Genomic DNA, 25,543 nt, shown 5'->3' with positions numbered 1-25,543 from the left:
AAAGAGAGAAAGGAAAGAAGTTTTGCGCAGACGAGTTTGGAACAAAATGCAGAGGTGCGCCAAGCGAAGCAGTGCGGCTGTAACCGACTGCGTGCACGGACGGCGGAAGTGAGTCGAAGCTTGCGGGATGGGAAGGTGGCAGCGTCTCAGATTTGGTGCCTGCCTCTTGATGACACGGAGCCACTGCCAGAGAGGACAACGGGCGACTTTTCGACTTTCTGATTCTACGCCATTCTGCTTCACTGACTCACTCACTTGAACATTTACCTAGGTCTTGCACACTCTGTCTGGACCGAACTTCACCAATCTCAAACTACCCATTCTTTCAACATGTCGGCACCACCTCAGGAACCGGCGCAACAGCAGCAGCCGCCGCAGCAAGAGGGTCAACCTCAGCCTGGCCAACCACAGATCAACCTGATGCCTGCAGGACTCCAGCCCGGCCAGCAACCCACTCCCGAGCAGATCCAAGCTATGCAGCGTCAACTGGCCATCGAGGCGCAAAAGAATGGCATGACTGTCCCACAATACGTCGAGCAGCTCAAGGCTCAGGCCATGCGCCAACACATGATGCAACAGCAGCAAATGCGCCAGCAACAAATGCAACAACAGCAGATGCAGCAGCAACAAGGCCAGCAGCAGCCCATCACCCCTGGCCCTCCCAAGCCCGAGGCCATTGCTGTTGCCAACTTCCTCCAGAGCCAGGACCTTAAGGTTCGTACTTGTGTCTTCCAGGAGAAGCGCAAGGACATGTTCAAAGGTAATTCAACACCGCATCTTATTGCCCTGTAAATATTCTAACATCCACCACCAGTCAAACGTGCAATCCGTGCTCTTGAATCACCCGCGTACGAAAAAGCGCGCGCAAAGAACCCCCTTCTACCTCCCGTCACCGATCGCGCAAGTGCCGAAAACACATTCAAGCTGCTTCCTCTATCTCTCCTTGCCCTTCGTGTGTCAAAGATCGAACAGCCACCTGAGCAGAAGAAGAAGCGTGTCAAGGGTCTCTGGACTGTCAAGGTGGAGCAGCAGCAAGAGGCGCGCGACGAATTCCACTACGTCTGGTTGTACGAGGGTGCTCAGTGGAAGACCAAGCTCTATGCTGTTGGTGCTCTTGCTCTGATTCTCGCCATCGTCTTCTTCCCCGTTTGGCCCTACAAGTTGCGCATCGGTGTGTGGTACCTCTCGATGGGCTGTCTGGGTCTGCTGGGTCTCTTCTTCGCCATGGCCATCTTCAGACTGATCCTATTCCTCGTCACGATGTTTACTGTACCTCCTGGTCTCTGGCTATACCCCAACCTCTTCGAGGATGTAGGCTTCTTCGACTCGTTCCGCCCAGTGTGGGGCTGGCAGGAGACAGCGGAGGACAAGAAGGCAAAGAAGGAACAGAAGAAGGCAAAAAGAGAGGCCAAGCGCTTAGCGAAGGCAGGTGGTGAGAAGATTGCCGAGATGGGCGACAGAGTGCAAGAAATCTTGGATGACGGTCATGGTCATGACGGACATGTGCACAAGGAGGACATCTCAGCTCCTATCACGCAGCCCGCTGCTGAGGCCACGAGTACATCAGGAGCACAAGTTGCAGAAGGCCAGGCTAAGCAGCGAGTTATGGCTGCTAGCGTCGAGGAAGCTGATGACGAGTAACGTCATGCAACTTTGTTGCGAGGGTGGCCCTGTTCCAAGGCCATGAAAAGTGGTAGCGTGTATTCTAGTCTATCATGAATCCCAAACTGACGGAACTTTGATCAGCTTCTGTCTTAATACAGTGTTCTGATATTGTGATGTTGTGCAGTATGAAGTGGCTGTGTTTCGAAGTGAAGGTTTCATGTGAAAGACCCTGGTGGTCGGGGCTTGAGCTTTTCTGATATGGAAATCGTCATTCTGGATTCTTCCATCTTTCTCCTCCAACTCTAACCCTAACCAGGCAACAACCACAAGGCAGACTCGTCACTACACGTCTACTCACCCATATTGCAAGCTTCTCTGCGCTTCTCGCCCATCTTCACTCAACAGTTATATCAAAACAGGTTGCGCACTCGCACATCCAAACAAGGCGCGACGCTTTCGTCCTACCAAACCACCATCGAACCATCACATCCACCAACTAGCCACAACTCAGCACCTCTCATCCACCACAACCATGGGTTCCGTCGTCCTCCCCCACCTCAACAGCGGCTGGCATGTCGACCAAGCCATCATGTCCGAAGAAGACCGCCTGGTAGTCATCCGCTTCGGCCGCGACTGGGACAAAGACTGCATGCGCCAAGACGAAGTCCTCTACCGCATCGCCGACCGCGTCAAAAACTTTGCCGTCGTCTACGTGTGCGACCTCGACCAAGTGCCCGACTTCAACCAGATGTACGAACTCTACGATCCCATGACCATCATGTTCTTCTTCCGCAACAAACACATGATGTGTGATTTTGGAACTGGTAACAACAACAAGTTGAACTGGGTGTTGGAGGATAAACAGGAGTTGATTGATATTATTGAGACGATTTATAGGGGTGCTAAGAAAGGACGGGGTTTGGTTGTTAGTCCTAAGGATTACTCGACTAGATACAGGTACTAGGGTGAGACGGAGGCACAGAGCTTCTACAGGTTCATCACGGACGACCTCTCCTCGACCGTTTGTCACGACCAGCTTCCTCGAACGGCTTTGCACGACTTCATCCTTCGACTCGACACAACTTCTCTGTATGTCAGGGTCGCCTCGTGGGCAATCCACTAACGACTCTATGTCTGCAAGAAACCACAACTCGGACTGAGCACAAGAGAGATGGAACTGCTTTCTGGCTATCCTCGTTATGCTATACATTACAGCACGTTACCGCCCGGGAGCCTTAAGGCTGCTGCGACGAGCACTACGGCAGCATAAACATGGAGAAAATCCTACGGGAGTCATCAGAGAAGAAAACAATTATGATAACGAAAGCAATTCAATTTTGACATTTGACGAGCACCAAAGCGTCCCAGGTCTACAGTGAGAAGATTACAAGAACACAGAAAGCGTTGTACAATAGCATAACTTGATGCGATATAAATAGGGAAATTGGGGTATAATCTACGATCTCACGGCAACACACTTCTTTAATAGTCGAAGCGGTCGGGGAGCACAACAGGCGCCACGAGCGTCCAACCAAACATGCCGTAACACACCCATGAGCTGACAATCTTGACCCACGACGCCCAGTAGGTACGTCCCACAGGCACGAAATCGCCCTTTTCGATAAGTGAATCGCCACCAACGTTTTGTGTCAGCAATGTCGCAACCCATGCTGTGGAAAGCAGGAAAATGATGTGGAACAAGGTGTAGTTGTACTGGGTCGCGTTCTTCTCGTCGTCGCGAGGGTGCTTGCCAGGGTACTCGTCTTCGTCGTCGCTGTCGTCGTCAGAGTCGTCCAGAGCCGAGGCAGGCAGAGAGCCAGATTCAACAGCAGCGCGAAGAGCCTCGGCACGCAATTCGCGACGAGACGAGGGCTGTGTGGCGACAAGACCGTGCTCGTGGTCGCCCTCGCCAACCTGATGGTAGCCGCCAGGCTTTCCAGTGCCCATGGCCAGGCCGTAAGTGGCAGCGCGAGTTGTGGTGTAGGCCACGGTCAAGAAGGTAAGGATGGCGCCCATGATGACGGTAGTTCTGCGAGCACCACGAGCGCGTACCAGAGGATTGCATTGGTGGTCGTCGGGCTCCATGGCAACAGCTGACAAAGTCAGGTAGGTGCAGTAAACGCAGACGAGAGCGGCCTGGGCAAGACCAGCACGAGGGTTAGAGTCCTGAATTGAAGGGTGGACACTGATGACTGAGACGATCAACAAGCAGATTAGGTTGACAGTGATGGCAGCCTGGTTCATGGAGCATCCAGAGCCGGCGAAGAAGATGTACATGATGATTGTCATGACAATAGATCCAAGATACATGGTCAAGGTGGAGCCGATCAGAAGCGACTTCCAGAATTGAGAATCGGTGCTCTCGACCTTCTCAAGACAGTACTCAGCCCAACTATGAGCCAGGTCGACCAGGAGAATGAGTCCAAGAAGCAGGAACAGGACAGCGCCAACCAGAGCGACATAGTTGCCCCAGACGATGAAGAAGCCGTCGGGAATCAAGAAGGAAATGACAATGAGACCGATCCAGGCGATCAACTTGGGACCCCAGAAGCCGTTCTGGATAGCAGATCTCTTGTCGCGAGTGTTCTTGACGCCAATAAGCAGGAGAGCCATGATGAAGTGGAAAAAGCCCAGAGCGAAGTTGATACGGTGGACAGCAGTGAAGCCATAGCAGGCCTTGCCGTTGCAGGAGATTGTAGCGAAGTCGAGCAGGACATGTTGGAGTTTCTTGACGGCCCAGTCGGTGAGCATGATCCATGACAGGAGCGAGTTGAGCAGCAGAATGACGGCGTAGGCGATACGGGTGGCCATGCTGTTGTTACATTTTCCAGCAGCGCTGCAGACAGCGGAGCACGTGGCGGCACCACAGCAGCTGGCGGCGAAGGTCATGAGCTGTATACCATGTCAGTCTTGAAGTGGCGCAAGAATGTGGGCGCGAGGGGAGGCATACCGAGCCCACAGAGGGGACGGCCAAGAGCGGCAGCGACAAGAGGGCTCCCATGGCGACTCTTTCAGTGTCGAAGATGTGAATGAAATGCAGGCGCAACCTCGTACAAGTGAGTGTGTAATTGTAGGAGAGTGGGTCCTGCCTCGTCTTCGCCGCGGTGCCTGAACGCTCGACGTCCGGGGTTGCGGTCGCAACGGTCGGCGGACAGTGCGCAATTCGCGGACATGGCAATGACGCGGCGATTGCTCTTTCCTCTTTGGGTCCGCGATAGGCCAGCCTGTCTCCTCCTTTCATCCCGGGTGCTGCTATCCATGACCTGCACTTGTGCTTGTTCTCGTTCTCGAATTTGTCCTTCTTGCTCTCTTGTGCTTCTTCCGTCTTGACCTTCAATTCTCCGGCCACAAGCCATCCACCCCGCGACCATATTCGACCCCATATCGAATCATCCTCGTTATCTCCCTTTAGGACTCGGCACATGCTTGATTAGCATTACATCGTGCCTCTGCTACTCATACTATTCTGATACGCCATGCAAGATCGCGACGAGAATGCGCACTACAAGTCGCGCGTCATCTCCGTCATTGCTGCCACTGGCGTAGCTCTTGCTTGGTATGTTTGCTACTGCTTGCCCCATTGTACATTTCTCCGAACGAGTATCCTTATCTGACTGTGAACAGTGGAACAAACGTTAGTACACAACCTCGAAACCCCTCCTATCATCCTGACCTTTCAACCAGTACGCATATTCGGCATGGGGTCCTCAATACGCCGAGCGCATGAAACTATCCGCTACCCAAAGCAACCTTATCGTGAGATTTCATCTCGGAATCATAGTAAGAGCCTGCAACTGAGTGATACTAGGGTAGCGCTGGCAACATTGGCATGTACGCCTCTGGTATTCCCTTTGGCATCTTGATCGACACAAAAGGTCCCAGGTGGGCTATTCTCATTGGTGCCTGTTCGCTGGCATGCGGCTACTTCCCCCTATATTCGGCCTACCAAAAGGGTCCCGGATCTATGAGTTTTCCTACTCTCTGTTTCTTTGGCTTCCTTACTGGCATGGGAAGCTGTTGTGCATTTGCCGGTTCGATCAAGGTGTCCGCGACGAATTGGCCGCATCACAGAGGAACTGCCACCGCTTTCCCTCTGAGTGGCTTTGGCCTTAGCGCCTTCGTGTTTACTCTGATTGGCAGTTTCGCCTTTCCCAATGATACAGCAGACTATCTACTGATGCTGGCCATCGGTACTTTTGTCATGGTATTTGTGGGAAGCTTCTTCATGCGATTGATGCCTCCGTCCTCTCCCTACCAAGCCGTGCCTACCGAAGATGAGACTCGACCTCCACGCATCAGGAAGAACTCTCACGATCTTCAGTCAGGTCGCCACAGCAGAGATGGAAGCGGTTCGAATTTCCCGGGTGAACCCAGTAAGTCTTTCTATCTCCCGCTGTCCATCCCTGCTTTTCCTTGTTTTACTCCTGCGTCGCAACCGTGAGAAGGCACCCAGCTCATCTCTCCAGGCACTCAAGATGCCCAAACAGATGAGACGTCACCTCTGGTCTCACGCGCTGAGGAAACCCCTGTGGACGAATCCCAGACATCTCAGACCCAAGGCTCACACAAGAAAGATATCACAGGGTGGGCGCTCGCAAAGAGCCCCTCGTTTTGGAATTTGTTTATTCTGCTTGGCTTGTTGTGCGGAGTCGGCCTGATGACTATCAAGTATGTATTCCTTCGTCCTGGCGTTCATTGGCATGGCTGACCTCTTCCTAGCAATATTGGAAATAACGTGAGAAACCCTCTGACTGGACAGTGATGATCGAAAGCTGATTGAAACTTTTAGGCCAAAACACTTTGGCACCACTACGACGAAAACGCAAGTCACGACTTCATTCAGTCTCGCCAGTTGATGCATGTTGGCATTCTCTCGATTGGTTCCTTCGTTGGCAGATTGTCTTCCGGTATTGGATCGGACTTTGTGGTCAAACGTCTCCACTCTTCTCGTTACTGGTCAATTGTCGCTTCGTCACTGATATTTACCGTCGCCCAAGTCTTTGGACTTACGATCGAAAACCCCACCCACTTGTATCTTTTGTCAAGTGTGACCGGGCTTGGCTACGGTGCACTTTTTGGCGTTTTCCCTGCTCTTGTTGCTGATGCATTTGGTGCACCGGGGCTTGGAATCAATTGGGGTGCCATGACGATGTCGCCAGTCATCTCAGGTAACATTTTCAACACGGCTTATGGCGCCATCTTGGATAGCCATTCGGGCTCAGCAGACGGACACCATCGCATTTGCAATGATGGCAAGTCTTGCTATTCTCAGGCATATACGATCACACTTGTCGCCAGTATTATGGGTATCGCATGGAGTCTTTGGTGTGTTCGCCGGGACACAAAGGAGAAGAAGGAACAACGGAAGTTGTACGAGGACCACTCACCTTAGCACTGTCTTGTTCCAGCATATTAGCCTTGGCCCCTTTTGTTTTACAAGCGATGACTTTCACTATCTGAGATATGCGATGCAGTTTACAATAGATTTTCTAGACTCAAATGGACTCAATTCGATGATCTTCACAGCCACATTGCCTTTGAGTTTGCCTCCCCGCATCCGACCGAGGGTGTGGCGCGTAGCTCGACTTCGACTTATGTAGCTGCCTATTTGCCATGGACTTCTTCTTCTCATCCCACCTGCCTCAAATTCTGAATATCAGGCTTGTAGTTCCGTGTCGTTCTTTCCCAAGATCTCAGTTTTGTGAACCCGCAGCTTCTTGGGCAGGATTCGAGTCGGTCGCAACTCGCCACTTCGACGATACTGTAAATCGACCAACATGCCCGCACCACTGGCCAAGGGTATGTGATCTACGCTCTTTATTTTCATCTCTTATTTCTCCTGTGATTTTTTCCCTGTTACATATGTTCTTGTTCTCATGTTCGACTATCGATATTTGCTCGCTCGATAGAGTGGTCTCGTGATAAAGTCATGCTACTGTCAGCTTCACTCACGTCCATGCGACATGTCTGACCCGACTTATAGGAATCTTGATTTCTCTCTCCATACTTGCCGCTGTCGGGATCGCAGTGTATGAGAACCCTCAAGTTAAGGAATGGGTGGAAGAACAACGACGCAAGATCACCGAGTTTCTCCGCACCTTTGGAGATGAACTTGACCCGCAATCACGACGAGAGGCAGAAGCATTTGCCTACGAAGGACGTTTACCTACACAGACTCGCGAAGAAGCTGTCGGCACGGCAAATGCTATCGCTAGGGCTACTGGTAGAGAGACTACGGACGACTCGATTACTAGACGAAACAGGACAAGCCTCACACCGCAGAGTCCTGATGAAGCCGAGGAGAGGAGGCGGTTGGGTAGAGAGTACCTGGCCAAGAGGAATCAAGAGATGCTCGATCTCAAAGAGAAACAGAAGTTGAGAAGGAGTCTATCAGGACTGTCAGACAAGACACCCTCTTCACCGACATTTGATCAGCTCGTAAACGTCGACGGTTCCTTGAAGACGGATGAGAAGGACACACAAAGAGAAGGCGAGGAGTTCAATGAGAAGATGCTTGACCTCCCGTCAGTACCCACCGATGAGCCCAAGTCTCTTCGAAGCATATCTGTCCCAGAAGCCACCAAAGTAGAGACAGCTTTCAACTCAGGATCTCGCTACGCAAACCCTTTCGGCGACGAGTTCGAACTCTCAGGTACACTCGACTCACGCTCACCAACACCAAAGCCGCCAGTACCTCCCAAGATTGCCATCGAAGACACAAACAAGCTTCGCAAGCTGCCTGTCACACAAAAAGAGCCCTCGGTCAGACAAATCCCGGTGTTGGGCTCAGACGATGACATGCCTACCAACCTCAGCTTCGAAGAACAACTGGTACGCGCCATGTCGATCAGTCTAGCAGAAAGCGAAGAAGCTGCCCGTCAAGCTCGTGCTTCAGAGCAGGAGCAGCGGGACAAGGAGTTTGCCGCCGCTGTCGCTGCTAGTCTGGCCGACGTCGAGAAGATGAGACAGAAGGAGCAGCAGGAAGAGGAGCCGACAAACCTCACTTCCGCCCCTGTCGTCCCTAGATCTGCTGCCGACTACACCGACGAGGAATTGTACACTGCATCGCCCCTAATCACTCCCCGTCGCCCAGCAACAATCCCTGCACCCATGGTCATCCCACCTTACGACCCTGTCCACGAAGCTGCTGCGGTCTCCACCCAACAGCAACAACCACAAACGCCCACCACCGCCACCTTTTCATCCCCCGAAGTCGAACGTGACGCCATTTCACTCTCGTCTGCTTCCTCTACCACCGACGACTTCGCCTCTGCTTCTGCCAGCGTAGCAGCTAGCGAAATGAGTCTGATCGACTTTGGCGAGGTAGAAAGTGTGGATAGTGGTGATGAGAGTGAACCTGATGGTGTCTTGACGCCTGGCAGTTGGACTGATGTGGGCAGTGATGTTGGAAGCGAGGATCACGAGCATCACAGACTTGCTTGATTAATAATTAGAGCTTGGCTACAGTTTATTTTCTGTTGTCCTTCTCCTTTCTGTTTTCAATTTTTACTTGTTTGACCGGGTCTGCTGGGTGGAGTGTTTGGTTGTGTTTGGGGATACGGTAGGCTGCTCATATGTTTTGGAACTGGTTATTCGGGGCAGTTTTGAATTTGTACTGCTCGTGTACAAGTCAAGGGTGGATACTACAAAAATGCGAATGCTTTTGGCTCTCTTCAGGCGTTCTCACTCGGGCGAACAGGGTTGCATCTCCCACCGTGAAAGACTGAAATGGTTGTCAAACCTCTGCTTGGACTTGGATCAATCTGAGCTGGTAAGGGCGATCATTTCATCATTCGTGTGAAGCCGAGACGCACAGTGTGTACTGGCTCAGAGCTAAGCTACCTTCTCATCTCTTGATTTCTTACCTTCTTTTCTTCCCATGCCTTATCTGAGAACCTCTATCACCTCCGTAGTCAAGCACTTTCCAAGCACCTCCCTTCTGCTTCTTGCCGACAGAAGGACCTCTGTACATCTGCAGCTCATCTGGGATCTCATTGACGGGATTAGGCACCAGTGCCGGCATGGCCATGGTGAGGACTGCCTTAACCCGCTTATCATCCGCGCGAGCAGCTCTCTCGCTAGCCTCATTGGCAGCAGCCTGTTCTCTAGCTTCTTCCTTTGCCTGTTTTGCGGCAGCTCTCTTAGCAGCCTCTTCGTCGATCACCTTCTGCTTGGCCTGTGCCCATACAGACAGCTCCTCAGGATGTGAGACCATGTAGATGACAGCCTCTCTGGCTGCAAATGTGTCTTCGAGACAGGAGTGGAAAGCCGTTCTTTGTACGCTCAAGCTCAGCAGAGTGTCGCACAGCTTTTTCAATCCAACGCCATTGTTGTGACTAGCTCTGTCGATAGCAACCTTGGCCAATATCTCCGAGTCGACGCAGCGGTCATGGGCGATTTTGAGAACGTTCAGATCGTTGTGCAGAGCATGTCCAACGAGAATGGTGTTGCTGTTCATGAAAGAGAACAAGAGTTCGCGAGCGTGAAACACATTCTCTAAAGCAGTACCGTTGTTGACAGCCTTAGACATCATGCTAGGACTCACGCCGTGAATGTTGGTACGCCACTGTTGGATGACTAAGGTGGGCTTAACAAGAGCCGAGATCAGCACCTCACCACTGAAGTAGTCAATAGCAGTTAGCTGGATCACCTGATTCACAAGACCGTCGCCAATTCTGCCGCCTGCCATCTCACAGTCAAGTGCAATTGCACGACGCTTGCCTATAAGCGATGAGGGACAGACTGCGGGAGGATGCTCAAAATCTTCGTAGAGTGAAGTCAAATGAGAGATGCCGCCAAAAGTGTGCATACCGTTCTTAGCGACCGGACAGCCTCTCACACCTGATTCTGCAATCAAGCGATCAAGATGCTGACGAGAACTGCGGCAAGACCTACACTTAATTTTGGCTCTGAGATCGGCGAGGGGTGGCATGGTAGGCTCTCTTATGTTGAAGCCTGCCGCGACCAGAGAGTTGGTATCGTGGCAATGTTGGACGAGGGTTCGATAAGCGTCATCATATTGATCATCATGGAACGATGTCCAAGCTCTGGCTTCAGTGACAGGACCAGATGAGACGAGCGGGGGCCATGTCTGGTCGTCGCAGTACGGAGAACTCGTGCTTGAAGCCATAGAAGATGTTGAAGTAGTACAAGAGGAAGACGTCTGAACGGCTGAGTCGTATTTGGTGTCGGCGGTGATAGGAACCATTGTGTTTTCGGGTTCGATAACGATTGGAGGCGATGCAGTAGGCGAGTTCGAGGCGCCGTCGTACTGAGGTGGGAACTGCTTACGTCGACCACGTTGGCGACAGGGACGTTGTTCTGTCGATGATTGGGGAGGAGGTTGGGTAGCTGGCAAAGTACTGTTGGGCACAAAACTTGGTGGGGATTGGTATCTGAGGTTGTGGTTTACAGGAGCAGGGCTGAATGAAGCGATAGGACCAGATTGTACATAACCGTTGGGAGCTGGAGGATGATAAGGTAGAACTGGATAATATTGGTTGTAGACAACAGGAGAGGTTGTATTGTAGAGGAACGTAGACATTCGAGGGTCGAAGGGTGGAGACATAGGCTGTGCATAGGCAGGCACACTTTGTGGAAGCCGCATGTTGACTGGAGGCAGCGGTCCGGTATTCTCTTTGCCAGAAGCCATGGCAGGAGACTTGGTAGACGAGTAGCTGGGGGCCATACTAAGGATGCGTGAGCGTGGTTTTGGGCCAGAAGCTTGAATTGTAAGATCTTTTTTAGGCCGCTGCAGTGAGACAATGACTTTCTGGTTGAAGAGTCGTTTGTTGTGAAGTACTTTGACAGCACGATTGGCTTCGGCGGCTGTCGTCAAAGTGATGAAGGCGAAGTTGTCAAAATGAGGACAATGGGTGCGAATAGATGTAGTTTCACTACTCATTGTTGTCAGTGATACCTTCGAATGAAGGACAGAGAATATGGTTGGTGGCTACTGACACAATGAAGCCGTCGAACAATGTGTTTACAATGTCACGTTCTCTGACATTGGCAGGAAGTCGGCCGACGAAGACAACTCGTCCAGTGGGTTCAGAGAGCTCTGGGTGATGGAATAAGGAGTTCTGAATATGCTGTTTGAGTTCTTGGACACTGGGGAAGTCGCGTTCGCATTCGATGCAAACGATCAACGCCGGTGCTTTGGTTCTGCGACAGATGCGGCGGCCCGTCAATGATGTTTCCAGATGCTGGTCCAGCGCTTCGATCAAATCGTAGCGTTGTTTGCAGCTGGAACACGAAACCGCATCTCGAGATCTCTTCAGTATCTTGACTTGCGCCATATCGACCACATCAAGTTGATGGAGCAAGAGAGGGAGCCCGCTTTCAAGAAGACGTTGTCGAGCCCGATTAGAAACGGAAGTTGATGGAACAATTGCAAGAAATAAGGATAAAGTCGAGTGGAGTCAACAAACGTGTGTTTACTCGGGTGTCAAATTTCTTGGAAAGAAACGAAGAAAGCGCGTTCCAGAATGATGCAGCAAGACAGAATGTGCTGTTTTGCAATACACAATGTCTGCTTTGCAACTTCTTGTTTTGTTGTCCAGAAAATGTTTGATGTATTGTCTCCCTCGAAGATGTAAAGTGAAGAAACGAGTTCCGCACACCTTCACACGTCAGCCATTGTGATCACAAAGAACATAATGCAAAAAGTGACAAACCGCTCACCTCCCAGTTCGAACCCTTGAGCTCGCTTGCCAGCACATACATTTATCTCAAATCTCTTTTGTTACTGTAATCGGATGGGTGGTGTAACGGCTTGTCCACGCCTGATTAAAATAAAACCATCCCTGCCTTGTACGTCTTAATTCATGTATGCCAGATGACCGACATCTGGGGACTAAAATCAAGGACCGGGAAAGGGGTGGTTTTCCCATATGAGCTCAGCTCTGGTTTTTTGCCAATTTGTTAACGATGAGGAGACATTATTGTCGCAACATATGCGACTTATACGCATAATGCAAGGCTCTTTCGAATCTTTCCTACGGGGAGACAAAGGTGAAATAATACCTACTCAAGCAGAAAACAAGGCTTTCTATAATCTTACATAATTGTACACTGTGGTTGGCGGAGAACTGCTTCAAGGCGATGTTTCGTCTTTGGCCGCTCTGATGTCCTCCCAACCTGGAGCACTGAGGCCCTTCTGCTCGTACTCTACATCGCTGATGACTTCAATGAGCTTGACGTTCCACTTGCCTGTTCGAAGGACAAGTACGTTACTCTTCTCCATCATCTCGGTGACTGTGGCAGCAGTGACACCCTTCAATGAACGGAACTTAAGATCGCCATTGAAATCCGAGCCATTCTCGTCAGACTGACTGCCAATGTAGGCGCCGCCAGAGTTGACCATGCGAGTGCCGTCGCTGTTGCTCTTGGCAAGGCCAGCATGGTACAGAATACGTGCTGGTGGCTTGTTGTGGACTAGGCTGCGAGGAAGGTAGAGACGATTGAGGCCTTCTTTGCTATCCGCCGCCTTGGTTTGCAGAGTTTGCAAGTTCGGTCGGCGTGAGAACTTGTGCTGGTTCTGTGTGTTCGCAGCCTCTTCGGGACCATGGACGAAATCGACGACTTCACGTGCAAGCAGATGCTGAGCTTTACGTTGACTAGGATCGACTTGGTGTTCGGTCATGACAGTGGAGATGTAGTCGAGGGGCAGGAAGGTGAAGAGTTTCAGGTAGCGTTCGACATCAGCATCAGCAGAGCCGACGAGAAAACCGTACAGCTCAAAGGGGCTTGTCATGGTCTTGTCCAGCCAGATAGCGTTTCCAGCACTTTTACCAAATTTGGCACCAGCTGCTGTGGTCAAAAGGGGCACGGTGAGACCAAAAGGACCGGACAGCTGCTTGGTCTCTGGCGAGGTTGACGGTCTAGGAGTCAAGTGTTTGATGAGGTCAATACCAGCGACAATGTTGCCGTACTGGTCAGAGCCACCGATCTGGACCTGAACACCAGATTGATACAGATGCCACCAATCATAGGCTTGTAGGAGGGGATAGGTGAATTCAGCATACGACATGCCATCACCTTGCGCCATCTTGTTCTTGACACTGCCGAAGTCAGCATGCTGTCAGAACAGAGGATGGAAACAACTAGCACTCACGTATCTCTACCCAGCATAGCACCGATTCTAGCAACGGTTCCAGCATCAGACAAGAAGTCAATGATATTCAGCTTGGACAACCAGACTGAGTTATTCTGTATACTTTTGGACCAAGCCGAGTCCTTGTTGTAGCCGTGTTTCTCTGCGTATCTGTCTAGACTCTTCCAGATTGCGCGTACACAGTTGTGCAGCGAGACCAGATTTGAAGTTCTTGTGTTTCTGTCCATCTCTTGTCGGCTTATCAAACGGCCGGTGGGATCACCAATCTTTGCAGTTGCACCTCCAATGATGGAAACGGCTTTGTGACCGTGAATGTACATCCAGAACAGGACCATCATGGGCAGAAGGTGGCCCAGGTGAAGCGAAGGAGCAGTTGGGTCGATACCAGAGTAGACGCCGACACGTTTGTCGGTCAGCAGCTTATCGAGGGCATTGCGATCGCCAGCCAGGTCCTTGATGAAACCACGCTCTTCCAGTATAGTCAACAAGCTCTTTCTCTCGCCGGCGCGTATCCTCTCAGCGTGTTGGTCCCATGATGTGGAGGAAGCCTTGTCTCTGGAAACAGCAGATTGCGAGAGGGTACGCCGCGTCGCCGTCAAGGCACAATCTCTGCAGATGTATGGCTTCAATGGCTGTAACGGCCTGAAGCGGCCGAGGGCAGCTTGTCGCATGGTTGATTCGATGTCGACGAGAAGCGACTGGACGCGACAGAATTTGGACGAGCGTCATGTCTTGCAGCCGAGCTTAACTCCGTGTGCATAAACAATTCCCGACCACGACATTGACATTCCATCTTATACCAACGACTGACATCTATACACAATGACTGCAATCGGCGAGTTCGAACCGTCCAATACTATACCGCATGCGCTGATTGCCCGGCAGACGCTCGCCATGAGCGCCACATGATGCGACAACGAGGAGCTGGGTATAAACAATCACTTCTACATCTGCTGCATCCTCGCTGACCCTCTGTCCAAGTGCTCGCTCTATACCTACGAATTTTGGTTTCATTTTCCACGCTGGTCCTATCCAAGTCTCCGACACGACTGCAATCGAATCGCCCTCGCCCTCAAACACACGACCAATTGCCCTTGCGCATACCCAAATTCATCACCATTCCGAATCCTCGCTTCCTTCACACGTGCCAGCCCCAAAGAGAAAACGAGTCGTCCGAGAAGAAGAAGATGATCAAATCTGGTTCAAGAAGAGGACAAAAAAGACAACCTTTCAAGAACAGAAAGAGGATACTATTCTTGCTGCCGCCCTGGATGCTAGCCTTGATGTGACACAACAAGAACCTCCGGCCGCCAACAAGCCCACAAAGCGAAAGGTCAAGAAACGCGTTCTAGTCCCGAGACCACGCCAGAAAGACTCTCTCAAACCTCAGCCAGACCAGCCAATTTCTCTACCAAAACCTGTGGTCGAGGACATCCCACAACCCAAGAGAAAGACAAAGTCCGACCAGGATCCTCAGGATGTATGCCTAGCTGAAAAAGCTCGGAAGAAGGCCTTGCCACCGAAAAGAGTGGTACGGAAGCATGTACAAGAGAACATCGAGACTGCGCAATCGAGCCCGAAAGAAAGCACACAGACAATAACCACACTGCCACTGAAGGAAAAAAGCATTGATAAGAAGCCAAAGGCTAAGACCACTAGACAACAGAATGTCACCAAAAAGCACCTTGAGAAGCCTCTTGAGGAACAAATTGCTAAGGCCCCGGTTGACGCACAGCAGGATCCAACGCAGGAAGGGAACTCTCCACCAAAGAGGAAGAAGCTAGTCCGGCGAGTGCGTGTCCCAAGAGCAACCGCGAAACGAGCGACAGCTAAGGAAGACGACTTGTCGAACACGGTCAACAACGATGATACCAATCCACTCGCTTCAACCAATGAGACCGACTTGGTCTTGTCAGAGGCAGTGGCTCCAGCACCGATCCCTAGGAAACCATCAAAGACTCCCAAAAGAATCTTTTTCAATGATGATTCTGACATTGATCTCGACCAGATGTTGAGTGGTATTGCAGCGATAGCTGAATCCAAAGGAGATACCAGGATAACTACCTCAAAGTCATCTCTCACGGCGAAGAAGAAAATTGCTGCATAACCATTTGGACACGAAACGAAAGTTATGATTTCTTGCTGCGACTAATACCACACTGCACCACCTCTGCGCCAATCATAGTGCTATCGTGCATCCCTTCTGATGATATGTCCAAATCATATGACCTATGGCAACGATACTTATGATCGTAGAACCAATACTCACAGTTCCTTGCTTACGATATTCGTCAAGAAGCGCATAGACATAAGAGTAGCAATCCATAGCCAAAGCAATGCCGTGCCGCAGCCGGATATACAGGGGAAGGCGCACAAGCAAATAGAGAAAGACGTTCCAGAATGCAGTCCAGTATAAAATTCTTTGCCACTGAGGGGTCTGTGTTCGATCCGTAATCGCGGGTTATGGGTCAGATGAGGCTGGGAAGAAGAGGTGTAGAAAGAGGTTTCACTCACCGACAGTCCTCGATGCCTTCTTCGGCACTCGGATGTGCCGAAGAAGGTCAATGCTCTCGACAACCTACCAAGCTTCTATGTGTCTGTTGTTGCTAACTTTCTTCTACCACATCTTGTGAATGATCTTGAGAATGGCGTTTAACATGTGATGCGAGCTTGCTCAACTGCTCAACGACGGTAAGGATGCAGCACTTGCGCTTCCAAGGCGATGGTAAGACGGTACACTGCTTTGATGCAACGTGACCTACAAGACGCGATCGGCCTTGAAACCGAGAGATTTAGAGCCCGTGTTCAGCATTGACTCCTGCCTCCCGGCGCCAATTTGTTGGTTGCTATAGACTCGGCGAGTAAGTATGTTTCCCAGACCAAAGCGTACCATAGAAAGCAAAGAGGCCTACCACATTCCAGCTTGTCGTTCGTATTGTATCTTCTCTCCATCCTTCATCACCATCTAGCAACCATGTCTTCGATATACATCCCAGCAAAGCATTCTCGGACAAACAGCTTCAGCGACAGTTTTGAGATATCCGACCTTTCCTTTGCGCCGACACCTCCGCGGCGCACTCATACTCGTCAAAGTTCATCAATCAGCTCCATCGGGTCGCAGTCAACGTCTCAATCAAATTTCAACACAAGCGTGATATGGAACAAATCATGTTCGCTGGCACAGTTGTACGATCCTGGCCAAATATCAAGAACATTCACACCTTCCGAGTCCAACAGCAGTCATGTGGCAACCGAGCTGCCTAGCCTGACTTCGTCCGAGACCGCTGGTGATTCGTGGTCGGCCGCGAGCTCCAGTTTCCACACAAGCTCTGGTATTGCACTACATGATACCACAATGTCACAGTCGCCTACATATTCAAATCCCCCAAGCTCAAGTAGGATGAGCTTGCGCAGACCATTGCCAGATATACCACAAGTCTCGTTTTCTCGTAGCGTCACGGGCATGCAGACAAGTACAACGCTTCCCGAGATCCCTGGCTATGGGCCTATTCGACTCACAGTCACTATGGACCTTCCGCCGCCATCAAATGACTATCAACATGCACCTCACATGTCTGTGCGGGTAGATACACCTATGAATGAGGTTCCTTCGACAACTTGCTCTGATGCTTCCCTGGACACTGCTCTAGATTCCTTTTCAGCAACAGAGTTACGCCAAATTCTCCGAATTGCTGTACAGAGACACCCTTCTCTTGCTTCTGACATTACTTCAGAATATGCACAGAGAGTCTCACTTGGTGCGAGCAAGACGGTCAACTTCGTACACTACAGCAATTCTGTCTGGCATACTTTGAATTCTAAGCACTACTTGGACCCAGCCAAAGGACGACAATATGCCGATAAAGCGGTTCAGAGGATAGCAAATGATATATCGAGCGTTGCTACCCAAGTACAGAGGGAAAGCTCCCTCGTCACCAAGAAGAATGCCCTAGAGACCTTGAGAAAGATCGGCAGGAGTGTTTGTCTCGCCACAGGTGGTGTGGGAGAAAGAGTCAAGAATGTCTTAGGCTCTGACAAGATGTTTGTGGATGCTATGATCAAAGTAGCAGACAGCTTCACGGAAGACGATCGACGTACGCTATGGGCTGGTGGCAGTGGCACGGAGATAGTTAAACGCCTGGAACAACTGGATGAGCTGAGGAGGTGCTATCGCGTATTCGATAGGTTGGATGTCGTGCTGAAGCTGTTGAAGAGAGAAGATGGTTTTGATGGAAGTGTTCATTGCTGACCTCATGATTTATATGACTTAATGTTTAATGCTGATTACAGTTCTCGTCTGCTTTCTGTCTATCAACAATTGCTTGGGTATTCCTATGTGTATGTCTTGAAGATATATTCCCACACTATGTTCCCATCTCAACACGACTTGGACGCTTAACCCTTTGCCAGTCGTGTTTTCCAGTTAGTCATATTGTAGCTGACACATCGAGGCTTCATCGATTGGTCAGATGGCCGAGTGGTTATGGCGCTAGTTTCAGGCTCACCTGAAATGAGTTTACTAGTGAGAAATCGCGTGGGTTCGAATCCCACTCTGATCATCATCGTTTTGCTCAGCTATGGTCTTGTTTCTCAGCAAGATTGTCATTCGGTTGCTGCTGCAATCTCGAAATTCTGTCGATGGAGGTTTGACACAGCGGAGTGTGGTGAAGCTTTGAAAACTTGGTCGAAGTTCGGCGTCGTGTCTGGTTCCTGCATTCGTGCGCTTGCTGCAAACCGTCACAATATTTGAGGCAAGTTGATCACAACTGAGCGACAGGAACATTGCTGCTCGAAGGATGCACATACTTTTACGCAGACGCGCGTGTGTCCAGTGGCGCCTCATCGTCCGTTTTAGACCAGGACACCGGGCTTGATCCTTCGGACTTTGTGCCCCTGAATTGTTCTTATCTGGCACCTGCCATATCGGTATAGCAATCAATAGGTGAGTCCACAGTATATTATTTCCGACATGCGCAGTAGCTACTCCAGTAGTAACTCTTGCAATCATGTCGAACGCGACGTGGTTGTCTGATGCAACATCAAACTGTAATCTACACGCGTTTGGTCCAGCTAGCTGCGATGGCAGCTTCGACTTTACGCTGTTCTTCGAGCAAACCATACTGTCGATCGTTCCTTCCGCCATCTTTCTGTGTTGTCTTCCTTTCAGCTTCATCAAGCTGTATCGGGCCGCACCCAGGATTAATGCACCTACCATAAGAAATTCTAAGCTGGTCAGAATCTACGCGTTGAGCCACATCGAAGAAGACCGCTGACCATCACATCAGACCATTGCAACCCTTCTTGCAGTCACACAAATCTCTCTTCTGGTGTCATGGGTCATCCGTCCGGCTTCAGAGACCCCAGCGACGCTTCCAGCTCTGTGTCTTGGACTGATCGTCTCGCTGGCCATCGTCTTCCTTTCCACGGTATCGCACACACGATCCATCCGGTCATCTTCTCTGCTTGGCGTGTATCTACTGTTCTCATCTGTCTTCGATGCAGCTCAGGTGCGAACCTTGTTCTTGAGTCATTCTCGTAGAATAGTACCGAGCTTCATGTGCCTGTCCATCGCTCTCAAATTGTCATTATTGGCGTGTGAATCCTGGAACAAAAGATCATGGTTACCTCCAGCAGATCGAACACTACCACCAGAGTCAACGAGTTCTGTTCTAAGCAGAAGCTTGCTTTGGTGGCTTAATCCTCTCTTTGTGAGCGGTCTGCGGACTCTCTTGAGCCAGGACCAGTTATATGCCATTGATCCAGACTTGCGGTCTCGGAAAACCGGCCAAAGTCTGGAGGCAGCACTCGACAAAGAATTGAAGAAAGCTCAAGGTCGCACCGAGTCGTCCACAGCTCCTTCACCCGTATGGGCTTTACCCAAGGCTTGCTTTCGCGCAGTGTGGACAGATATCACGGCTATGATACCTATGAGACTTGCATTGGTTGGCTTCACGTTCGCACAACCATTCCTCTTCACCCGCGCCATTGATTACCTCAACCAGGAAAACCATGATCCGGACAAGAATATTGGGTACAGTCTTATCGGGGCGACCTTCATCATATACACCGGAATAGCTGTGAGCCTGAGCTGTGTTATCCTCTTCGGTTCCAAGCTAACCAAATTTGCAGATATCAAATGCTCTCTATCAACAGCAGATCTCTCGTATCATGACTAAATTGAGAGGCGCCCTAGTTTCGATTATTCATGACCACATCCTTGTTGTATATGACGGCGCTACCAAGGACGGTGCTGCATTGACATTGATATCGAGCGGTAAGTCATGAATTGTGCAACCATACTTTCACCTGAAGATCTGACGCGAATTCAATAGATATTGACACGATGATTAGAGTTCTTGGTGAGCTTAATGAGTCCTGGGCTAGATTGATCGAAGTCGCGGTGGGCATCGGCCTTCTGGCTCGACAAGTTGGCGCAGTGAGCATTGTGCCTATAGTTCTCACAGTCATATCCACCCAAGCACAAGGCTGGGTGTCTAGAAGGATTGGATCGAGGAGAAAAGATTGGAGTGCTGCCACACAGAAACGTGTCAACACGACATCTGCGGTACTTGGATCTCTTCAATCGGTCAAGATGTCAGGTAAGTCTTCGCTGTGAGTATATCAAGTTGTTACTGAAGTGTCTCTCTAGGTCTCAAGGAATCTGCTTCGAGCTTGCTTCATTCTTTGAGAGTCAACGAGCTTCAGATGTTCGCTTGCTTTGCTCGCTTCATCATCGGGTTGAATGCAATCGGTACGTTACTATCAATTAGAACGCTGTGACCGAACACTGACAAGAACAGCCGTGATACCTTCAATCTGGGCTCCCGTGACTACCTTCATAGTCTATGCCATCAAAGCTTACGTCGACGGCTCGGACGGTCTGGATATCGCTCAAGCCTTTACTTCGTTGGCTCTGTTGGATCTGGTCACGACGCCTAGCGCGAAGCTGCTGACCATTATGCCTTTATGGGCACAGGCTTTGGGTTGCTTTGAACGGTTACAGCATTACTTGGAACTCCCAGTTCGAAAAGATTATCGATCTCACAGCGGCGGACTCCTGTCAAGCACAACTGACAACGCAAGTTGCGACCTCGCCATCGAGCTGTCAACCCTTACTCCACAAGGTGCTCGTGCGGGATCTGCTGTTGTCTGCTCACACATGGAGGTGTCTTTGTCGACCGAAGGTCCCGCAATCTTGAAGGGAGTCTCGCTTGACGTTAATACAGGATCCCTTGTTGTTATTACTGGGCAAACTGGAACGGGAAAGACTACCCTGTTGAAAACGATCCTTGGCGAAACTCATACATTGAGCGGCAGTATGCTGGTTTCTTCGAAGAGCATTGCGTACTGCAGCCAGAAGCCTTGGATGGCCAATAAGACCATCAAAGAACTCATCGCTGGTTCGGATCGTGATTCAACAGAAATTGACGAGACCTGGTATAGCACAGTGTTGTATGCCTGCGATCTTACCAAAGATGTCGCAAGTATGCCAGATGGAGACGATACTCGACTCGGCAGCAAAGGTGTCTCGCTTTCTGGGGGACAGAAAGCCAGACTCGCACTTGCTCGGGCTGTATATGCGCGTAGGGACATCATGCTTCTCGATGATGTCCTGAGTGCGCTCGATGTCAATACTGAGGAAGTCATTATCCACCGCCTACTTGGTCCCAAAGGATTACTTCGCAAGTTTGGCACCACAGTCCTTCTGGTCACTCATTCACAAAGAGCCATGGCGATCTCTGATCAGATCGTGACCCTCTCCATGGATGGCTGCGTTGTACACACAGGCTCGAGTTCATCGCATGATCCCAAGCTTGGTATGATGACCGACACACCTCTCGACAAGTCTGCCGACGTGACAGTCACTGAGGTGAACAAAGCTCGAGCGCCAAAAGGTCCATCCAAGGAGGACAAAGACGACTTGGCGAGGAGAACCGGAGATTGGTCAATATACAAGTACTACTTCAGTAACTTCCATAAGAGATATCTGGCCATGTTCGCCGCTTTTTCTATTGGCGCTGCGTTCAGTTCTAGATTCTCTCAAATCTGGCTTAATTGGTGGACAGCAGATGATGACTCTAACTTGGGTCTGTATCTGACGGTCTATGCCGTACTCGCCCTGGCACAGACCTGCTTCAGCAACCTCAACATGTGGGTTGTCTTCTTGAAGATGATTCCGGACTCTGCAATCAACATGCATCGTACTCTTCTATACACTGTAGTGGGAGCAGCTTCATCGGTCTACTACCAAAGCGATAGCGGTGCCATCCTGAACAGGTTTGCCCAAGACATGGCTCTGGTTGTTGGAGCCTTACCTACCTCGCTCATTGCGACTGGAAATACTCTATGCGAGACCATTGCTTCTCTGGCAGTGATTTCCACAGGAGCCAGCTACATGGGAATCACAATACCCTTCGTCATGATTACGATATATGCGACACAGAAGATCTATCTCAGTACATCACGCCAACTGCGTCTAATTGAGATTGAGGCTCGAAGTCCCATCTACTCTCATTTTCTCGAAACGCTTGAAGGGGTTGTCACAATCCGCGCTTTTGGATGGGAGGAAGAAGCGAAGAATGAACACTCGAAGTTACTGGACACTGCTCAGTCGCCATACTACTTGCTTTCTTGTATTCAGCGATGGCTGAAGCTGGTCCTTGATCTGATCGTTGCTGCTTTGGCCGTTTTGGTTGTTGCTCTAGCAGTTTCCCAAAGAGGTACAACTTCAGCAGGCTTGCTGGGAGTAGCCTTGACGAACGTTCTTGGATTCAGCCAGTCGCTTACTCGTCTCGTTACCGAATGGACAACTTTGGAAACATCTTTAGGCGCTGTCTCACGGGTGCGATCTTTTGCCACGACCACAGAGCAGGAGGCTTCATCAGAAACCAGTACAATGTCACAAGAACTGGTGACCCAGGGAGCAGTAGTGTTCTCTGGAGTCCATGCCAAGTACACTGACGCACCTGGTCCTTACGACCTGAACGATATCACCTTCTCGATCCCACCAGGCACAAGAGTTGCAATCTGTGGTCGCACAGGAAGTGGAAAATCGAGTCTGATGCTTGCTCTGCTGCGTCTTCTTCCACTACGACATGGCAGTATTTCTATCGATGGACATGATATCCAGCATGTCCATCCTGACATTGTCCGTAACAGCATCATCGCCATCCCACAACAGCCTTTCCTTCTTCCTGGAACTTTGCGATCGATCCTCGACCCCAAGGCCGAGTTAAGCGACACAGACTTGATTTCTGCATTGAGCAAGGTTCACTTACTTGACCTCGTCAATGAACGCGGTGGATTGGATGCAGATATCGATCAGCAGAGTCTCAGTCAAGGCCAAGCGCAACTGCTCTGCTTGGCACGAGCTCTGTTGCGCAAAAGCAAATTGGTCATCCTTGACGAAGCAACAAGCAGTCTGGATGCAGATACCGATACTGTGATTCGAGACGTATTGCGCTCAGAGTTCGTTGATTGCAGTGTCATTTCTATCGCACATAGAGTAAGTCTTTTGCAGCAAGATTCGATACCTTGATACAATGCTGACATATCTCCCAGATGACGACTATCCTAGATGCAGACATGGTGATCATGATGGATGCGGGGCGGGTCTCTGTTGTTGGTAAGCCAGATGACTTGCGCATCTCCAACAATGGTTTCAGACAGCTGTGTGGTATTTCTTGAAATTCAATCAATACCAGGTGGTAAAAAAAAGCCAAAGCGAAATGTACATTGGTATACAGAGTATGTACAAAAGTATATAATCGTGTTTCTCGTAGAAGCATTAATGGTTTCGTAGAAGGGCATGAGTTCCAAGAGTGAGAGTTGCTTGCAAAGGAAAGCAAAGGGAAAACGACAGTAAAGGAAACCAAGAAGAAAAAGGAAAATCAAATCGCAGAGGTCGTCAGAGAGGGAGGATACGAAAAAAGGAAAGAGCGTGCGGGTGCTCGTGTCTCAAGCGACTCAGAGCATGGTCGGTACGGGCACATCGAACTTGTGGGGAGCTTTGACGACAATCTGGCTCTGAGAACGCTTGTGCATCTTTGGCTTCTTGCCGCCAAACATGCCAAAGCCAGGCATACCCCAGCTAGCATTTGCCGCCGAAACAGCAGGGCTGGCGGGATTGGAGGTAGGAGGAGTGTTGGGATCGAGGTGTTGCTGAAGACGGATTTGCTGCTTCAGCTCGACAATCTGCTGAGTCAAGGCATCGGTGGTGTGAGTCTGCTGCTGGAAGAGGTTTTCCATGCTGGCTGTTTGTGACTCGAGCAGTTGGCGGAATGTCAGCTCATTGGCGGTGCGCAGAGAGTGTAGCTCTTGGTTCTTAGACTCTATCTGAGCATCCAGTTGAGCAAGGACTGTCTTTGTGTGTGCGAGCTCGGCGTCGTTGCCGGCAAGGCCTTCGTGCAGTTGCTTTATCTCGTCGTCCTTGGCTGTAATCGAGTCGCTGAGGGCAGCATGTTCCTGGTCTTGGAAGGCGACGAGCGAGTTCAGCTTGGAGAGTTCGTTCTTCAAGTTGGAGATCTCGAGATCTTTTGTTTCCAATGCGCCACGAGCGTTCTTGATGTCTTGGTCAATGTTGCCGAGCAGAGACTTGAGGTGAGAAATGCGTTCGTCCTTGGAGTTGCAAGTTGCTTTGAGTTGTGCGACTTCTTCCTTTGTGCTTGTGTGGGCTGCGACCTCTTCCTTGTGAGCGGCTTCCGAGGCTGCGAGACGGGCTTCGAGATCAGCGATCTGTTGCGATTGTTGGCCAATGGTTTGATTCAAAGCGACAATGTCGGGCATGGAGCCAATGTGCTCGAGCATAGCAGGGAGACCATTGAGATGACTGAGGATCTGGACAAAGTTGTCGAGGTTGTGTTGTTTGTGTTGTTCGGCTTGGTCTGCAAGTGCCTTGAGCATGTGTCAGTATCTTTGCGTCTCAACGAGGATGCCATTGGCGACTCACCTTGAGATCTTGGGCCAACTCGGCGAGCTCACGGCTGCTCGTCTCAGAGGCGTCTGATCTGGGAATGTCGGCGGCATCGAAAACACCAGACGATGGTCGCGAAGAGGAGAAGACTCCTGATGAAGGACGACTAGACTTCTCGAAGACGGCTGACTGAGGACGAGACCCCATCGAAGGGCGTAAGCTTCTAGTGAATTTGCCCATGATGTTGGTAGAGATCTTTTGTTGTTTTGATGACTCTGGATGTTGGCTTTGAGAAAGTGGTTGAAAGCCAGGAAGTCGCGACTAGAGTCAAGACTCAAGAACCAATGTGGTCAATGATATGCAGAACGGATCAACAGCAAGAGCACATGCGTCTTTAATAAACCCAATAGCATCGGGCAAAAATTCCCTGGCGGTGTATCAAAGCTCTTTGGACATGTGCGGTGAGACGTCCGTTCGTGCGCCTAAGGCCCTAGTCAAAAGCCCTCGTAATTGTTAATTTCAAGCGGTGGACACTCCAGGGCATAGCAAACCTGATATACCGCGACGACAATCAAGAAAACAATTTACTGTAATTGGCAACAAGTAAACACGCTAAGTGCCTACTAGAAGAGTCGGTCAAAACATGCTTGCCTTAGCCTCTGCATCCCTTTGCTTTCGTGGAAGCGCATCATCAACGTCCAGGCACCTACAGTGCGAGCAAAAGCCAATGGCTCTTCAACATGTTGTCTGCTTCAGATCCAGTAGACCGACGCGTGATCAGTAGAAGGATCGCTCTTATGCAGGGTGGACGTACGAACAGTAAGAACGATTTCGAGGAATGGCTTGCCAAAAAACATCGCCTGGCCAAGCTTTCAGGCATCGGCGCCCCTGAACGCCACGCCCGCTCTTGC

The 25,543-nt window shown here is 50.4% G+C and overlaps 11 protein-coding genes across 11 annotated transcripts; 7 read left to right on the top strand and 4 right to left on the bottom strand.

Annotated features, from left to right (window-relative positions):
• Positions 1-420: 420 nt before the first annotated feature.
• M437DRAFT_47185 (translocation protein) lies at positions 421-1,641 on the top strand (the record flags this gene model as incomplete). Its single annotated transcript, XM_041021403.1, has 3 exons — positions 421-760; positions 815-1,432; positions 1,526-1,641. The coding sequence occupies 3 exons, from the start codon at positions 421-423 to the stop codon at positions 1,639-1,641; spliced, it is 1,074 nt and encodes a 357-aa protein (XP_040880477.1).
• A 496-nt stretch (positions 1,642-2,137) lies between these two features.
• M437DRAFT_83842 (mitosis protein dim1) lies at positions 2,138-2,569 on the top strand (the record flags this gene model as incomplete). The annotated part of the gene is made up of 1 exon (XM_041028003.1): positions 2,138-2,569. The coding sequence occupies one exon, from the start codon at positions 2,138-2,140 to the stop codon at positions 2,567-2,569; it is 432 nt and encodes a 143-aa protein (XP_040880476.1).
• Positions 2,570-3,087: 518 nt separating this feature from the next.
• Positions 3,088-4,606, bottom strand: M437DRAFT_65425 (TMS membrane protein/tumor differentially expressed protein; the record flags this gene model as incomplete). The annotated part of the gene is made up of 2 exons (XM_041024584.1): positions 3,088-4,497; positions 4,556-4,606. The coding sequence occupies 2 exons, from the start codon at positions 4,604-4,606 to the stop codon at positions 3,088-3,090; spliced, it is 1,461 nt and encodes a 486-aa protein (XP_040880475.1).
• A 475-nt stretch (positions 4,607-5,081) lies between these two features.
• M437DRAFT_83840 (putative MFS transporter) lies at positions 5,082-6,997 on the top strand (the record flags this gene model as incomplete). Its single annotated transcript, XM_041028002.1, has 7 exons — positions 5,082-5,161; positions 5,230-5,239; positions 5,290-5,361; positions 5,414-5,978; positions 6,072-6,273; positions 6,325-6,340; positions 6,395-6,997. The coding sequence occupies 7 exons, from the start codon at positions 5,082-5,084 to the stop codon at positions 6,995-6,997; spliced, it is 1,548 nt and encodes a 515-aa protein (XP_040880474.1).
• A 385-nt stretch (positions 6,998-7,382) lies between these two features.
• Positions 7,383-9,048, top strand: M437DRAFT_65423 (uncharacterized protein; the record flags this gene model as incomplete). Its single annotated transcript, XM_041024583.1, has 2 exons — positions 7,383-7,404; positions 7,589-9,048. The coding sequence occupies 2 exons, from the start codon at positions 7,383-7,385 to the stop codon at positions 9,046-9,048; spliced, it is 1,482 nt and encodes a 493-aa protein (XP_040880473.1).
• A 418-nt stretch (positions 9,049-9,466) lies between these two features.
• On the bottom strand, positions 9,467-11,903 carry M437DRAFT_47253 (uncharacterized protein; the record flags this gene model as incomplete). Its single annotated transcript, XM_041021421.1, has 2 exons — positions 9,467-11,501; positions 11,566-11,903. The coding sequence occupies 2 exons, from the start codon at positions 11,901-11,903 to the stop codon at positions 9,467-9,469; spliced, it is 2,373 nt and encodes a 790-aa protein (XP_040880472.1).
• A 797-nt stretch (positions 11,904-12,700) lies between these two features.
• M437DRAFT_74702 (uncharacterized protein) lies at positions 12,701-14,391 on the bottom strand (the record flags this gene model as incomplete). The annotated part of the gene is made up of 2 exons (XM_041026287.1): positions 12,701-13,667; positions 13,721-14,391. The coding sequence occupies 2 exons, from the start codon at positions 14,389-14,391 to the stop codon at positions 12,701-12,703; spliced, it is 1,638 nt and encodes a 545-aa protein (XP_040880471.1).
• Positions 14,392-14,628: 237 nt separating this feature from the next.
• Positions 14,629-15,827, top strand: M437DRAFT_83836 (uncharacterized protein; the record flags this gene model as incomplete). Its single annotated transcript, XM_041028001.1, has 2 exons — positions 14,629-14,648; positions 14,702-15,827. The coding sequence occupies 2 exons, from the start codon at positions 14,629-14,631 to the stop codon at positions 15,825-15,827; spliced, it is 1,146 nt and encodes a 381-aa protein (XP_040880470.1).
• A 1,419-nt stretch (positions 15,828-17,246) lies between these two features.
• Positions 17,247-17,969, top strand: M437DRAFT_46444 (uncharacterized protein; the record flags this gene model as incomplete). Its single annotated transcript, XM_041021267.1, has 1 exon — positions 17,247-17,969. The coding sequence occupies one exon, from the start codon at positions 17,247-17,249 to the stop codon at positions 17,967-17,969; it is 723 nt and encodes a 240-aa protein (XP_040880469.1).
• Positions 17,970-18,726: 757 nt separating this feature from the next.
• M437DRAFT_46935 (putative ABC transporter) lies at positions 18,727-23,407 on the top strand (the record flags this gene model as incomplete). The annotated part of the gene is made up of 7 exons (XM_041021347.1): positions 18,727-18,951; positions 19,006-19,797; positions 19,850-19,994; positions 20,053-20,319; positions 20,370-20,471; positions 20,521-23,225; positions 23,282-23,407. 7 exons carry the CDS (start codon positions 18,727-18,729, stop codon positions 23,405-23,407), a joined length of 4,362 nt encoding a protein of 1,453 aa, XP_040880468.1.
• M437DRAFT_83834 (uncharacterized protein) lies at positions 23,382-24,872 on the bottom strand (the record flags this gene model as incomplete). Its single annotated transcript, XM_041028000.1, has 3 exons — positions 23,382-23,402; positions 23,705-24,613; positions 24,669-24,872. The coding sequence occupies 3 exons, from the start codon at positions 24,870-24,872 to the stop codon at positions 23,382-23,384; spliced, it is 1,134 nt and encodes a 377-aa protein (XP_040880467.1).
• Between the last annotated feature and the right edge of the window lie 671 nt (positions 24,873-25,543).

The sequence above is a fragment of the Aureobasidium melanogenum genome, assembly GCF_000721775.1.
Source record: "Aureobasidium melanogenum CBS 110374 unplaced genomic scaffold scaffold_8, whole genome shotgun sequence".
Taxonomy (NCBI): Eukaryota; Fungi; Ascomycota; class Dothideomycetes; order Dothideales; family Saccotheciaceae; genus Aureobasidium; species Aureobasidium melanogenum.
Note: the sequence above shows the minus strand (reverse complement) of the source record. Positions and strands in the feature narration are given on the sequence as shown.